Source organism: Loxodonta africana, chromosome 21 (genome assembly GCF_030014295.1).
Source record: "Loxodonta africana isolate mLoxAfr1 chromosome 21, mLoxAfr1.hap2, whole genome shotgun sequence".
Taxonomy (NCBI): Eukaryota; Metazoa; Chordata; class Mammalia; order Proboscidea; family Elephantidae; genus Loxodonta; species Loxodonta africana.
In genome coordinates, this window is record NC_087362.1 from 30,247,387 (window position 1) to 30,263,398 (window position 16,012).

The window sequence follows — 16,012 nt, forward strand, 5'->3', positions numbered from 1 at the left end:
CAGGGTCCCACCACCACTAAGTGGCACTCAGGCTCTGTGCCCATGTGTTTTACAGCAAGCCCATTAGGTCACTGACTGACCAGAGAGTTGCCGTAGATCCACTACGTGGGAACAGGACAGACTCTGTTCCTGTTCTTGGGGAGCTCTCAGGCCTAAGTAGGAACCAGGTCATGGCACAGATTGGTGAGAGTGCTGCAGGAAGACTGCAAGTAACTAACTTCCTGGGATGGGGAGATGCCCGAGTCCAGATCTGTCTGAGCTGCACAAGAGCAGTGGCCCATGCAAAAGCCCTGGGGCTGGAAGAGACATGGCACATTCACATGACGAAGGGAATCAGAGAGATGTGACCCCAGCCTCAGCTTGAACATGGGCCCTGAGCGTGGCTGTCCCCCATAAGTGCCAGGGTTCCTTCTTCACAGGGCCACACACACTGCCTGCAACTTAAGGTTGACTGTGCTCTCACCCACCGGGTCACCTACCTCCTTAACGCTAAAGACAAGGACATGGGGCTCAGAGCTGGGGCTGAGGAGCTGACCCCTCTGTAAGTGCTGGACCGCCTCAGCCCTGGCCAGTCCTGCCTGAGTGAGAGTGGAGGATGAGGTCTGGAGAGTGGCTTGCAGCTGTGGCCTCAGTGTCCTCCTCTGTGAAATGGGGATGGGCCACTGGGATGCTCCAGAAAGACCCTGGGGTTCAGTGGCCGGTGGGCAAGAGCTCCTGTTGGGTGTCCCAGTGCGGCCCAGCGACCTCTGGGCGGCCCAGCCCGGGTCGAGGGGTTGACGATACCAATTGGCGAGGCCCAGCTGCCTCCAGGAGGAGGCCTGTCGATGGCAGATAGGCCTCCGGGAGTATTATTCATGAGCCCGTCAAGCCCCAGGAACGTCTGGTTGGCATAGAAACAGGAGATAAGGGGTACAATTAATGGCATCGCATTCCCTCCTCCTTTCTTCCCCAACTGACCCATTTAAATCCCCAGTGGTACTCGGTGCCATGCTCGGCTCCCGGTGACCTCTGGGGAGGGGCCAGCTGGGCCAGCAGGGCTGGGCCCAGGGCTCTAGCCCTCAGGGAGGGCCCGGTGGAGCCTCCCGGGGCCGCACCTATGCAGTAATGGCTTGGAAGGGAGACCCCAAGAGAGGCGGAGCAGGCAAGGCTGGGAAAAGACCCCTGAGGGCCTCTGTGCCCAAATGCCTATTTCACAGATGTGAACAACGAGGCCTGGAGAAGCCCACAGGCAGACAGAGGTGGAAGGACTTAGGAGAAGCAGCGTAATGACTGCAGACGTATAGGATAAGAGCATGGAGCCAGGTGCCTGGTTCCAATTCTGACTTTGTCACTTTCTTGGGTAAGCAATGTAACTGCTCTGTGCCTCAGTTTCCCCAAATATACAATGGTAATAAGAATGGGACCTGGTCTAAGTTCACACATGGCCTGGCACACAGCATGTTCTGTAAGCTCCCTAACTGTTGTCATCGTGTGCTGTCGAGAGGATTCTAACTCACAGTGACCTCACATGGCAGCAGAACTGCCCCATAGGGTTTCCTAGGCTGTAATCCTTAGGGAGCAGATTGCCAGGTCTTTCTCCTTCGGAGCTGCTGGCGAATTCAAATGACTGACCTTTCGGTTATAAGTTGAGCCCTTAGCCACTGCGCCACTTAAAAAAAAAAAAACCCTAAAAAACCCAACCTTTGACATCAAGACGATTTCAACTCATATCAACCCTATAGAAATGCGATAGAGTAGAACTGCCCAATAGGGTTTCCAAGGAGTGACTGGTGGATTTGAATTGCCGACCTTTTGGTCAGCAAGAAAGCTCTTAACCACTGCGCCTCCAGGCTCCACTATTCGCTATTAGTAATATGATTACTACGGCCACATAATGAATGAACTGACGGTCTTTGCTGAGGCCCAGGGATGCAGGACAACCAAGAAGAGCTTGGAATCAGGCTGAAGCCACAGGCAGTCGGCAGGAAGGCTTGGTTGGGTTCAGCATCCTTCAGACCTGGGTTCAAGTCCAGACTCAGGACTCTAAGCCCTGACCCTCTGTTCCCATGTTCCCAGGACCCTGAAGACAACTGTGCCTGTGACGGCATCATCCAAATGCCAGGCACACCACAGTGGTGCTCCCCTCGGGGGTGGTAACCAGTGCAGGGACTGGCTGGGTCTGGCTCGGAGGAGGGGTCAAGGCTGGTGAAGGTAGAACTTACATCCCTGGGCGGCAGACACGATCAGACCCATTTTTCAGAAAGGGGAAACTGAGGTTGTGGGAAGCGAAGGAACTCTTCTGGACCCTCTGCCATCATAGTGGGGTTGTGGCCCTGCAGGTGGTCCCTGGGAGTCAGGCACAAACCTGGGCGCCTCCCAGGACCCTTGGAGGGGAGTGTGGATGGCTCCATGCTGAGAGTCCCTCTTACCTCTGTAAAGTCACAAGGAGATCAGCCTCCTCAGAGTTCAAGGGCTCCTGGGGGGCGGGCCCTTCTCCCTTCCAGGCCTAACCTGGGCTCTCCCCAGAACGGGCCCTCACCAGGCGGTGCTGCCAGCCCCACAGTGGGCGTCTGCCTGCCAGGCAGAGCGGGTGGTAACTTTGAAGCTTGGAGGGGATTAGTCATCCTGTGGCCACCGATAATTTGTTTAATAAAACTCCAAGAATGTGTGAAAAACACCTTCCTCAGAGACTGAGCTGATGCTGGGGGCTGGGCCAGGGCGGGGGCCAGGCAAGTCCCTGGCTAGCCTTTGTTTCCCTTTGGCACGTGGGATCCATGGTCTCTGAGGGTCTTTCAACTGTAAGGGGCTCCACGGTCCCCCTGACACACCCAGCCTGGGCCTGTGCTCCCAAGACCTGGAGCTTGTCCTTGTGCCCATTTTTCCGAGAGGGTAACTGAGTCTCCAGTGCTCTCCCACCCTCAACCTTGCCTCTCCACACAGGCTACTTGGTTCCTCAGCTCTGAATGGGAATCACTCCCACAGCCTCCGGGAAGCACCATTCCATTTTTCAGAGTTGGAGACTGAGGCCAGCCTGTTGTCCCTGGAGAAGCCGGCATGGTTGGAAGTCCCCTGCTCCCGGAAGTCTCCTGAGTAACCTGTCTGCTCTCACCCCTCCCTTATTTGCTCTCTTGGTGCCCTCTGTGTCCCCAGGGCTGACAACAGGTCAGCAAACACTAGCAGGTGACCAAGGCTTTTCCACGAGGACATTCGCCCCTGATTTGGGGGACATGTTAAAACAGACTCATCACACCAGATTCCCCTCAAAACAGCCCGGGCGATGCAAACTACTTTAACTCTTTTTTTCTTTCCTTTCCTTTTTTTTTTTTAAAAAGAAAACTCCCAGTAGCCTACACCCAGTACCGCCAATAACCAGCCCCTCCCCCTCAGCAAGACGCATGAGGTTGCAAACACCCTCTCCCTCTGCGGTGATAAAGCCGCTCCGCTATCTCGCACTATCTAATGGCAATCGGTGGCCCCTTTGAGAGATGGGGGGCGGCAGGGTGGGATGGGTCCTCGCTCCCTCCTCACCCTCTTGGCCAGCGCCAAGTCAGTTTCCTTTCATTCTGGCGGACTGTACCACCGGCCCGCCGGCCGGGGGAGGCCCAACTTCTTGGCAACGAAGTATGTTTGGGGGGAAAACTCGCCCAGACCGATCCGCGCGGGAGCCTGTTCCCTGCCCCACCCGGCCGGGGTCCGAGGCCCCCACTAGCCCCGCTGCGACGCCTCCGCGCTGTTGTTGCTGAGCCCAGCCGGGTCTGGTGGCCGCAGATAAGGCCTCTTATCGCTCTTGGCGATCGCCATCGGTGCTGTGGCCCCGGCGCTTATCTGGAGCTCACATCGACCCAGGCTGAGGAAAACCCGGCGGGCCGGGGGCGCCGGGGGTCCGGGCTGCACCCTGCCCGCGCTCTCCACCCGGCCGCGCCGCCGGGCCTATCGTCTGCGCCATCTGGCCGGCCAAGGCCGTGCTCCCGCCTCTCCCTCCCCCGCTCCCACGTTTGAAGTTAATAAATGGAAGCGCCTATCGCTGCCGCCATCGGTTGCGCGCTTATCAGCGCGGCACATCTATCTCGGCGCAGAACAAAAGGCGCACAGAAGCGCGGGCAGCTGCGCCCCGGCTTTGATGGGGGCGTGGAGAGCGGCGGCCCACCGCGCTCGGCCTCTCTCCTCCCTGGTCCTCCCCACTAGCGGGGCCGGCCGCAGGTGAGGTGAGCGCGGCCCGCGCAGCTGCGAGGGCCGCACGCACAGCCGAGGGCGGAGGGCGCGAGGGCGGGCACCGCCGCTTGGTGACAATCAGAGCTCGCATCTTAACTCGCCCGAGATCTGCCAGGAGGAGGAGGCGCCCCGGGCCGCGGCTGCAGGGAGGGTGCCTGGCTCCACCCCCCAGGTCCGGCCCACTCCCCTTCCTGGCCGTGGGGTGCGCTGAGGGTGGGCACTGTGGGCTGGGTGGGCACTGTGGGCTGGCCGCGCACCCCCACGGCCCCGGTGCTCAGTGAGCGCTCGGCCCGCCCAGCTGGGCCCGGGCGCTAGCCCCGCTCTGGCGGCCTTATCGGCGCTGGCGATCGGCTCCCAACCTGCGATCTCCCTCCCGGTGCTATCTGCATTTCTCATCACGCTGAAACACACACACACACACACACACACTCACACACACGCGAGGACAGAACAGAGGGGAGGAGGGGAAAAAGAAACCAAAGAATGAGCGCAGATCGGGACCTGTGGGTGGTTCTAATACTTCAGTTGACATGATAGAAGGCGACTTTCGGAAAACAGGTCCCGTTTGCACACTGGGGGAGTCGGATTACGGGAACCCAGATTCATGTTGAGTTTCCACCTCTTCGGAGACCTTGGAAGTAGACACTCCCAGGCGCACGCACATGGGGGTCCTGGTGGTAGTGCACGTGTGGACAGAGGAGCTGAGCAGCGGGTCTGGCGCCCCTCGTCGCCTCCCAGTCGCCCCTTCCCTCAGGGCCTGCCCGTGTGGCCGGAGTTGGTCCGGGAGTGGCCCAGTAGGAAGCCCCCCGCCCGGCCTTGGCTGCCAAAGCGCGAGGTTATTATTGGCGTGGGGTGGGGAGGGGCGGCTTCCTGTGCACTCGCTTGCTCCGGGCTGAGAGCGCAGGGCCTCTTATCGCTGGGGTATCAGCATATAGGACGCTAGATGGCCGCCCGGACCTGGGGAGCGGCCCATGAGCCAGATAGACGAGAAGCTCAGACGCTTACAAGGGAGACCCTGACCAGGGCCAAGCCTCAAGGGTGCCTCTTCCTGACTCGGAGATGCCTCCCAAAGGCGGGTACCCATAGGCATCTGAGGGCACCGTTTGTTGCCGGGAGGCCTGAGCCCAGCACTATGCCAGCCTTGGCCCGCACACGAGGAGAGGGCCGGGCCTCCCGGAAGGAGTCCGGGGGAGACAGCGCTAGGGTCGAGATCCCGGTGCCAGGCTGCGGGGGTCCAGGTGACTGGAGCCGAGCGCGTGGGCTGCAGCAGCTGCTCTAGCCCTTCAGCCACGCGCCTCTGCGGTCAGTACCCGGCGTGGTGGTGCGAATCGGCCCGCAACTGGGCCGATCGTTCTCCACGCGGCCCGGGTGCCCCTTCTCCCTCCCAGGTCTCTCCTTTTTCCTCCAGATACCGAGCCTGGGAGAGTCAACCCGAGAGATAAGATCACAATTTCAGCCCGTCCCGACAGAGCGATCTTATCAGGATGGGACTTGCAGAATGGAATATTTTAAACTTTATCGGAGCCCAGATCAGGCCGCCCTATCCGTGCACCATCTCGGGAGCGGGGGAGGGGCAGGACCGCGAGGTGGCCGCTCGCCAGGCAGCGCCCGGTCCCCCGCGGCGGGCACCCCGCGGCCGGACCGGTGCCTGTGCCAAGACGCGGGGGCTCTCCGCCCAGAGATTAGATTACTGCGCGCAGGCAAACAGCGCTGGGGCGCGGGTGAAGGTCGTGGCGCTTGCTGGGCGGGGGTCGCGGGACAAAGTTTGACTCACGCTTGATCTGACGAGGAGTGCTCTGCTTCCTCCTGGACATGTCTCCGGCGCCGCGCGCCCTCCCGGCGGCCGCCTCTAGCCCCGGGCGGGCGGCGGCGGGCGGCGGGGGCGCGACGGGGCCGCGGGGCCGCTCATGCCCCCGGCCCCCGGGCTCCGCTGCTGCCCCGGCCCGCGCCCCCAGCCCGCCGCGACCCGGCCCGGAGCCGCCCGCGCCGCCCGCCGAGGCCGGAGGCCCGGGCCCTGCACTCGGGAGGGCGCGCGCACAGCCGGCGGCGGGCGGCGGGCTGGGGCCGCTCCGCTCGGCTCGCGCAGACGCCGCCGCCGCCGCCGCCGCTCCGGCTTCTCTCAATGGGACCCGCGGGCAGCAAGCGGCCACCCGGCGAACGCGGCGAGGGCGCTCCTGGCGGCGGGCAGGCGGGAGGGGCTGCGCGTCACCGCCGGGCCCGCCCCGCCCCTCCCGCCTCCGGCCCCGCCCCTCAGAGGGCTGGCCCCGCCCAGCCCCGGATCCTTCACCGCCGCGGCCCCGCCTCCACCCCAGGCCCCGCCCCCGGCCCTGCAAAGCCTTCTCGCCTCCTCAGCCCCTCCCTCCAATCTTGCGGCTCTGCCTCCAGGCCTGGCTCGCACTCCGAGACTTCGTCAGTCCTGCTGTCCCGCCCCTGGCCTAACCTTGATCTCTCTCCTCCTTGGCCCCGCCTCCCGGCACTGCAGCCCCGCCCCGCCGTGGCCCCGCCCCGAGGCCCCACCTCCGGCCTAATCTGGATCGCTTTTTGCCCGGGCCCCAGCCCCTGTTGCATAGCTATGTCCACAGTGCACGCCCCCAGCCCGGCCCTGAATAGCCCTCTCGCCTCCTCCGCTGCTCCTTTCAGCCCTCCGGCTTGCCGCAGCCTGCCTTGGACTCGTCAGCCCCGTTGCCCGCGGCAGCGCCTCGGGCCCGACTCCAGGCCTCTCTGGCCCCTCCCCCGTGCTAGCCCCGCCCCCAAGCTCGCCTCGCTCTGGTTCCGACCCTGCACTCCGAGGCTCCGCCCCCGCCTTGGCACCTCCCCCATCCGCCTGAGGCCCCACCCCTTTGCTCTGTAACCCCGCCCCTCGGGGCCTTGGACCCGCCTCCGGGGTGCTCAGCTCGTCCGCCCCTCCCCTGCCTCCACGGGTCGGGGTCTGGGGTACGGTGAGGGCCGGTCTGGAAACCTGCGGCCTGAAGCCCCACATTTGTCCTGGATAGACTTGGGGTGTGGAGCGGGCCTGGCGGGAGGAATGGGGGCTCCGTGCGAGGCTGCGGTGGGACCTCCCCCGTCCCGGTCAGCGGTCCTCCGTCCCTGTCCGCAGACTGAGGTGGCGGTACCCCCAAATGGCGGCGGCTTCCGCCTTAGGGACGGCGGGGGGCCTTGGGTCTCCTTGCTTGGGCTCAGTCCTGGCTGGAAATCGGGAAGGGGACGCCTGATCCCAGCGACCCTCGCAGTAGCCTACTGGTTGTTTGTGCCTCTTGGGGTCTCTTCTCACCCGCGGGCAGTGGGGGGTCCACCTACCTCTCCAGGGCGCCCCCTGCTGGAGGCCTGGAAAGGGCCAAGTGATCCTCCGCTCCTCTACACTCCCCATTCCCACTTCCAGTACACGCCAGAATGGAGTTGAGGCTCCCAGAGTCAATATTGCCCGTCCCAGGGCCTGATGATGGAGAACTGGCCCTCTGGGATATGTTCATGGGACCTAGAGGCCACACACCACCTAGAGCACCCCCCATTCCATAGTGAGGGAAACTGAGTCTCTGGCTTGGCTCCAGCACTAGGGGGCTCCCCCACCAGCTGAATTGTATTATTTTGTTTTAATGTCATTGGCCTGCACTTCATGCCCTTGCGGCATACTCAAAGTAGGGGAGTAGGCCCAGGGGTTAACAGGAAGGAAGGCCTTTGCAGAGAAGACCCCAGGGCACCTGTCCAGATGGCCTGAGCCCTTGCCTGATTGACTGCCACAACAGCACTACCTACACCAGGGCTGAGGCTTGCTAGGGACTCTGCTGTGAGACCCCACTCCATTCCAGCATCCTGTCTGGGGGCTTACCACCCTCCGTGGAAAAGGAGAGGGCAGGGGCTGCCAGGGTTAGCTCAGAGCCAGGGCTCTCTCGTCTGCCCCTGCCACCCACCTCGGGACACTGCGGTCTGTGCCCAGACCACCCACCCACCATTGGAAACTGAGGCAAAGGCCAGGGGACCTGCCAGGGACACATGGCTCAGTCAGCTCTCCACACTCCCTGCCAGGGCCAGCTGCCTGGGGACTCATACTTCTCTGGGGAGGGTGGGGCCCATACCTGACTGGTTCACTCAGCCCAGGGCCCCAAGACATTTGTTGACTGGATTAAGAGCTGGCCAGGCTCCCCACTGGGCTTCACCACCTTCCCAAAGAGAGGTTGCTTTACAGGATGGGGACCTGGGGGCTACGAGGGGCCTCTTGGAGGAGGCGACCATGGGTTTGAGTGTTCACACAGAGCAAAGGCACCCAGTCTGGTACCACTGGAATGGCTCTTTAGGGAAGGCAGGTCCTCACAGACCTCATCGGGAGGCACTAAGCTACACTGTCCAGGGCTCCCACTCTAGGGCAATGTCACCAGCAGCATCAGCAGCATTGCCCATCCCTCTTGGGGGATCGCTCTCTCACAACCTATCCTGTCCATTAAGACAGTCAGGGCCAGCCAGGCATAAGGAGGCAGAGTAGGGCTGGGACTACATAAAGGCTGCTTTCAAACACCAAAGGTACTGTCATAGGGTTGGACCCAGAGATCTTTTTCTCCAAGAATGAGTTCAGCTTGAAGAAGTTTTTGGGATCTGAATGGGTGGCCGAGGGGTGAGTAAGCTGCCCATCAGTGGGGGTGAGCAAGCACAGGCTGGGCCACCTTGGAGGGAGATCAGCTTTGGATGGGAATGGAGAGGGGTATGGGATCAAAGGCCTCTTATGGTTCCTTCTGTCCTGACAGTCCCAGCACCTGACCTGATTCTAGCTTCTCTTTGGGGGGCAGGTCTCTTCTGAGTCACCCGCACCCTCACATTTGGGGGCTGTCTTAGTCTTAGTTTCCTTGGGCTACCATAACAGAAATACCACATGTGGGTGGCTTTAAAGAACAAAGATTTATTTTCTCACAGTTCTGGAGGCTAAAAGCCCAAATCAGGCTCTCAGCCTTGTCTATTCCTTCTGGGGTGCTCTCTCCTACTTCCTGGTGTCTGCTGGCAATTCTTCATTGCTTTGCGTGTAGATGATCCTCACGTGGGGCCTGTGTTCCCCTGTGTGTGTGTCCGTGTCTATTCTCTCTCTGTAAGAGGCTTCTCAGAAGGGATTAGGCTTAGACCCACCCTACTTACTCTGGTATGATCTCATAAACCTAACAAAAGAAAAACTCTTATTTCCAAACAGGGTCACATTCAGAGGTACAGGATTAGGATGTCCAAATTCTTCTTGGGGGTTACAATTCAATTCACAACCTCCAAGACAGTCCAAGGGATCTCCCCAACCTCCCTACCCTGCCCTGCCACTCTGTGACCCCCAGGGTCTCTGCAAGCCTGGTTGTACCTGCCCCAGCTTCACTCTCTTTCCTGGATCAAATATAAGCATGCTGATCAGGGTCAGGTACACCTGTACTGGGAGCAGCACCGGCACCCACCCTCAGTGAATGTCTTCAAGCTCTCCCTAGAATCCAGGCCCTGGGCCAGGTCTTACAAGCACAGTCTCATGTAGTCTTCACACAACCCCAGGCTGTGGCCCCTTATTACCCCCAAGTTCCAGAAGAAGAGATTAAGGCTCAGAGTGGGCCAGTTACTTGTTGGGAGTCCCGCAGCTTGGAAGTGGCAAGGCTGGGAGTTGACTCCAGGAAATCCACGTCTGCTCTAGAATGGATACTATGGCAGCAGCGAAGGAGTATAGAGGCCTAGGACCCGCCATGCGACCCCTGCTGGGCCTGAGCCACTGTTGGGCGGCCCTGCCAGAGGCATCCTGACATTCGTCAGCGCCAGCTCTTCGAAGGGTTTAATTAACTTCCTGTTTCAATGGTGGAATAATGAGTTTTAAACACCACATGACTCCAGGAAGGAGGTCATACAGCAGCAAGGATGTCAAAATAAATTAAGTTCGGAATTACGAGGCTGTGGCGGGTGGCTCTGGGGCTCCCAGACCCTGCCTGGCCCCTGGGTGGCAGCTGCCTCTCTACCGGGTGGGCTGGGGCTGGTCTGCTGGCTCTAGGAGAAGGGTCTCAGATGGTCCTCGTCCCCAGCTGGGGACCCGCTTGATCGCCCACTACTCTTCCTCTGATTTCTGAGGGGTGATGGAAAGAGCCCAGTCAGGCCAGGGGGCAGAGTGGGCAGCCCCTTCTTTCTGGGCCTTTTCAGAACCAGCAGCTCTAACAAACCTCACCCTCTGACCTCCCAACACAGAGATCCTGCCTGGAGACTGGTCTGCTGCCAGCCCAGGTCAGCCCTTGCATGCAACTGCCCAAGCGTGTCCCATATATGCGCTTAGCTGCTAACTGAAAGGTTGGAGGTTCGAGTCCACCCAGAGGTGCCTCGAAAGACAGGCCTGTGATTTGCTTCTGAAAAATCAGTCATTGAAATCTCTGTGGAGCACACTTCTACTTTGATACACACGGAGTCACCACGAGTTGGGGTCCACTCAAAGGCAATTCTTTTTTTTTTTAAGTTGGTACTGGGTGCTGCCAGGAAATATTACCTGGATGTTTGCAGGTCTCTGAGAGTCGAGACCATGTGGGCTACATCATTGGGCTTTCCCGTTTTCCTTCCTTCTCTCTTTCACACCCCCACTTCTTTCTTTCCTCCCTTAACTATTCAGTTTTCAGGTGGAACTTAGAGGCCATATGGAGGAGCCAGGATGTGCTGGGCTGGAAAATAAAGCTGTTTCCCATTCCCAGTCTCTAGCCAGAAGAAGATTCTCCAAGGAAGAAATGGCTCAGGGAAAAGAGTAAATCAAGGGTGAGGTTGGGAGACCTTTTGTTAAGATCTGGTAAAAATGTAAGGCCGAGAAGATCCTGTCAACTCCATCTAGACAAAAGGCCTCTAAGAATCATAGGAGCTTTGTTAAGCGGTCGGCTGCGGTTTGAATCCACCAGTCGCTTTGTGTGAGAAAGATGTGATCTGCTTCCATAAAGACTGCAGCCCTGGAAACTCTATGGGGCAGTTCTACTCTGTCCTACAGGGTCACCGTGAGTCAGTATTGACTTGGTGATGGGTTTGGTTTTTAGTTGTCGCCCAGCAGTGTGCAAGGTGGGGAACGACCTGTTCACAGAGCTTTAGAGAACATGGTCTGGCAGGAGTGCCGATGCCTTACAAGGAAGGTGCTGAGGCAGCAGAGAACAAGGCCTGTGGGCCACACCCTGAGCATGCTGCTCCCTCACAAACTCAGTGTTCTTGTGGGCAGGACAGGAGGGCTTAGGATCTGGATCCAAAGACCCGGGGGTCGAAGACTCCCTCTTGGGGCAGCACTGGGCCTGGGTCGAGACGCTGTGGCTTGTGCCTGCCTGGGTTTCTGAACTCTTACCGGCCTTTGGGAGTCCCTGAGTGGCACAGATGGTTAACGCTTGGCTACTAACCAAAAGGTTGGAGGTTCGAGCCAGCTGAGAGGTGCCTCAGAAGAAAAGCCCTGTGGAGACAGGTCTACTCTGACACACATGAGGTTGCCATGAGTTGGGGTTGCCTCCACGGCAACTGTTTTTTTTTTTTTTGGAATAGCCCAGCGGGGGCTGTGTGTCAACCCTCTCCTGACTCCTAGGCAGGGGTATCTGTAGCGTTCACCCTATTCCTGTTCCCTTGTCACAAGTGGGGTGTTGCGGGTAGATATCTCTGGTTCTCAGTTCTTTGGATCGAGAAGAACCACACTCAAGGAATTACACTGGGGCCTCATCCACCCCTGGGCCTCCTTTAGATGACGAGACCTGGGTTTGGAGTGGGACCTGTATGCCGCAGTGGGATGAGACATGTGTGAGAAATGAGAATCGTGGTGGCAGAGGGCAAACTGTGCTGGCTTTAACACACGGCCTCCAATTCTGCAACACTCCTTCATGGAGAGGTAACACCTCTGTCTCTGTTCCTTGAATTCAGGCTCTGCTTAGTCAGCAGAATATGGTGGAAGCCATGCTGGGCCAGCTCCCAGGCTCAGGGAGCTTCCACTTCCTGTCCCTTGAGATAGTCAGTTTCAGAACTCAGCCACCACGTTGTGAGGAAGCCCAAGCATAAGGCCACATGTGGGTATCGAGGCCGACAGCCTGTGAGGTCAATAGCACAAGCCTTGTTCTACAGATGAGGGATGGAGGCTCATGGAGGCGAAGTGAACCCATTTCACAGACAAGGAAACTGAGGCTGGGGAGGAGCGATCCAACCCAGCCCAGCAAGCCACAGTATTTAGCTCAGAATTGAGGCCTTGGGGAGTTGCTGAGTGCCAGATCTGGAGGGTTTTGGTGGTCATTGTGCCCATTTAGAAGGAACCTTGATGGTGCAGTGGTTAAGTACTCAGCTGCAAACCAAAAGGTTGGCGGTTCGAGCCAACCAGTCGCTCACTCTGAGGGAGAAAGATATGGCCTTGGAAACCCTACAGGGTCACTATGAGTCAGAATTGACTCAATGGCAACGGGTTTGGTGCCCACTTCGTGGGTTGACAAATCGAGGCCTGGAGCCCAATGTCACTTAGCAGTTGGAGGCGGAGGCCATGCCCCCAGAGCCAGCCCTTTCTGCCCTTGGCCCACACTCCTCCCACAGCCCCAGAGTTGTCCTAGTCCATCTCAGCTGCCTGGGCCGCAGGTGGTGAGTTCACTCAGCCAAGTGTGGGCCTTGGGATGGGCCCAGCCCATCTCCTCTCCCAGTCCGGGGCTCGGGGGGAGGCTGGTGGCCTTGAGCTGCCACCGTCAAGGCCATGCTGGCCAGTCAGGGAGATAGATGCTGCCCTGTGGGAAGGGGCTGTGGCCTTGGGCACCCCCTTCCAGGGGAGGCTGAGAGGAGACGGCCCTGTGGGGTCTCATTGCAGGGGTTCGGGGCCTCCCTGGCAGTGGAGCTGAGAGCCCGAGGGCAGGTCATGGTGGAAAGCGGCCCTCCTGCTGACCACCTGCTGGACAAATGGAGACTTGGGCCACAGGGGCACAGCTTCAGACCTGGAGCCCTGGAGCCTACATGAGGCATACACATAGACAACACTGCAGGACCTGCACTCCCCATGGGCCTCCTGGCAACACACTGTCTGGGGTCCCCTCCCATCTGAGCTCTGCACACTCTCTGGGGACCAGGGTCTGAACAGGTGCGTGGTCCCCAGGCACTTCGGATCCTGCCTTGAACACCTGTATCCCCCTGGGCAGTGGAAGCCCTGGGTTGGTTCGCAGAAGCCTCTTGGCCTCTGTTTTTCCAGCTGCACCATGTAGGGGCAGGTGCTCCTTCCCGGCCCTGTCCAGCCTGCCTGCCTCTGGGGGCCCAGTTCTGCTGGCTCTCAGGGAGCCTCCATCCCACACCCACTCCGAGGGCTGGGCACACAGACACATCTCCAGGTCTGCAGGAGAACCTGTGCGCCAGCAGCGGCAGTGATGTGTCCCTAGGCTGAGCCGTACACTCTCCTGGGCACCTGTCCTGTATGCCGTTGGATAAGTGTGCTGGCGGGCAGTGAGTGAGTCTCCGCCTGTTGGGGCAGATGGGTCCTGTCTGTGTGTCTGTCCGTGCTATATGCAGTGGCCTGGAGACATGTGCGAGCCGGGTGCCCACTGAAGGCGTGGTCTTCGGGTCCCAGTTGCTGAGAATGGGACCCAGGGCCACCGGCCACAGCTGGAGCCGGGTAGGTGCTGCCACCTGGTGGCCAGGCTGGAGCTGTCTAGGCTGCAGCCCAGTGCAGGTGGGACGCACTGGGGGAGGGTGTGTGGTGGGGCCTCAAGTGGCCCCAGATGGCCCTCACTCCACCAGCATCAGCATCCTCCAGAGTGTCAGGCTCCACAGTGCCCTGTGGTGCTGACACTGCTGTGAGGCCTCTTGGAGACCTGGAATGGACACAGGCAGTGGTGGGGGCAGGTGGGTGGGACTCAGTTCTCATTGCCCAGGGTACTGCAGGGCTGAGCTGAGCTGGGAGAAGGGGCACCCCTGGGGCTGCAGGAGGGCAGGTGGAGGTGGGCCACCAGTATGGCCTGTAGGCGAGAAGCCCTCAGGTGAGGGAAGGGCATCCTAGCCCCTCAGGCCTGCAGCCTTAGCCCCCAGCCCAGCCTGTCTGGGACGGTGACTCAGTCTCCAGCCTGCGCCTGTCCCCCTCCTCCCTTCAGCAGCTACCCTGTGACCACTGTCCGATCTTTCTCCTTCCCTCTATCCCTCCCTCCCTCCCTTCCCTCCTTTTCTCCTCTCTCCTCCCTCTGTCTCTCGCCTTTTCCTTCCTTTCTGCCCCCACACTGGTAAAGGCCAGCATTACTCACCCCCTGAAAGTGTTCCTCTGAAGGGTGGTCCTGGAGGACAGGCCCTTTCTGTTTGCCTACTTTCTGCCCTGGAGTGGTGGAAGGCAGGGTGCCCTCAGCCTCCCTTCTGCCCCCTGCCTGGGCAGGGAGACCCTTGGCAGGAGCAGTGGGGTGAGTCTGCCGCCCTTTGAAGCCCTTCATGCTCCCTGAGGGGTATTCTTAGGGCATCCACGCCTGTGCCCTTCGGGGGTGGGGACCCACTTGGCTGACACATGGAGCCTCTAGGAGGCTGAGCTCTGGGGGTGGGTGAAGAGCAGGCGGAGGCACCAGGGACAGACACCATGAAGACAGGAGGCTTTCTGTGAAAATAGGTGGAATATATTGAAAGAATATTGAAGAATATTGAATACACCATGGACTGCCAGAAGAATGAACAAATCTGTCTTGGAAGAAGTACAGCCAGAATGCTCCTTAGAAGCGAGGATGGCAAGACTTCATCTCACGTACTTTCAACATGTTATCAGGAGGGTCCAGTCCCTGGAGAAGGACATCATGCTTGGTAAAGTTGAGGGTCAGCGAAAAAGAGAAAGGCCCTCAATGAGATGGATTGACACAGTGGCTGCAACAATGGGCTCAAACATAGCAATGATTGTGAGGATGGCGGAGGACCGGGCAGTGTTTTGTTCTGTTGTACACGAGTCGCTATGAGTCGGAACCGACTCGACGGCACCTAACAACAACAACAAACAATATATTTAAAAGGACGAGTTAGCTATGACTTTTACAGTGCGACCTCAGAGTCCCATTCCGTGGTTCACGTAAAGACGTTGAAAAAGCATTCTGAACGGCACGCACCACCTTCTAGAAAGGCAATTTTTGCCCAGTTTGGTCTCTTTCAAGATATCAGAATAAAAACTTTGACATACACATTGCACCAAAGGTAAAAATTAAAAAAGAGAACAGGACCATGTACCTTAGCAATACCTATGAGCAGAATGCGTCCCCCTGTGCCTTTAAGCACACAATTCTGCATGAAGGCCTTGCTCCCACCGTCCCTGGGCTGGTCAGTGCATAACGGCCCTGCACTGTCCACACCTCCTCGCTGGCCCCTGAGTGCTCCTGTTTGGCTGCAGCAGCCCTTGCTGTTTTGCCCACTCAGACCTTGGAGCCTGGGGAGGCCAGTGGGAGATGCCGCACGTTTTCGATACAGGTAACAGTCTTTCTGGAGTGTTCCTGGCCCCTTTTCCCCTTCCTAACCCCCCAGAAAAAAAAGTATCAAGGAGGCCTGTATTCACATTACAACATGAAAATAGCACCAGAAACTTCGAGTAAAATTGCTGATACTTAGAGCTGAGGGCTCCGACAGAGGAAGGCTCTGAAGGGGACTATCGTGGGGGCTGAGGGCCCAGGAGGTGGGATGAGAAGGGAGAGCTGGTGAGCAGTGGTGGACGGGCAGTGTCTCCCTCATTCCATGTGGGAACCTGGTCCCAGGGATCATGGTGCACTGGGGGATGGCATTTCCACGGCAGCATGGGCAGTGGTCAGCATGGTACGGCCAGAGGAAGCCTGTGCACCGAGCTCACTGGAGGAGGCCTGGCAGCTCAGCACAGCCTTCCAAGACCCTCCCCCCCACCCCCCATTTGGTTTCT

The 16,012-nt window shown here is 59.2% G+C and overlaps 1 protein-coding gene across 1 annotated transcript in view; it reads right to left on the reverse strand.

The window, feature by feature from the left end:
* The window catches only part of ZFPM1 (zinc finger protein, FOG family member 1), a 67,243-nt gene extending 61,189 nt beyond the window's left edge, over positions 1-6,054 (reverse strand). The window contains exon 1 of the mRNA XM_064273672.1: positions 5,966-6,054. Within this exon, the coding sequence (XP_064129742.1) occupies positions 5,966-6,005 (40 nt within the window). The 5' untranslated portion in view covers positions 6,006-6,054. The remainder of the gene's footprint in view (positions 1-5,965) is intronic.
* Between the last annotated feature and the right edge of the window lie 9,958 nt (positions 6,055-16,012).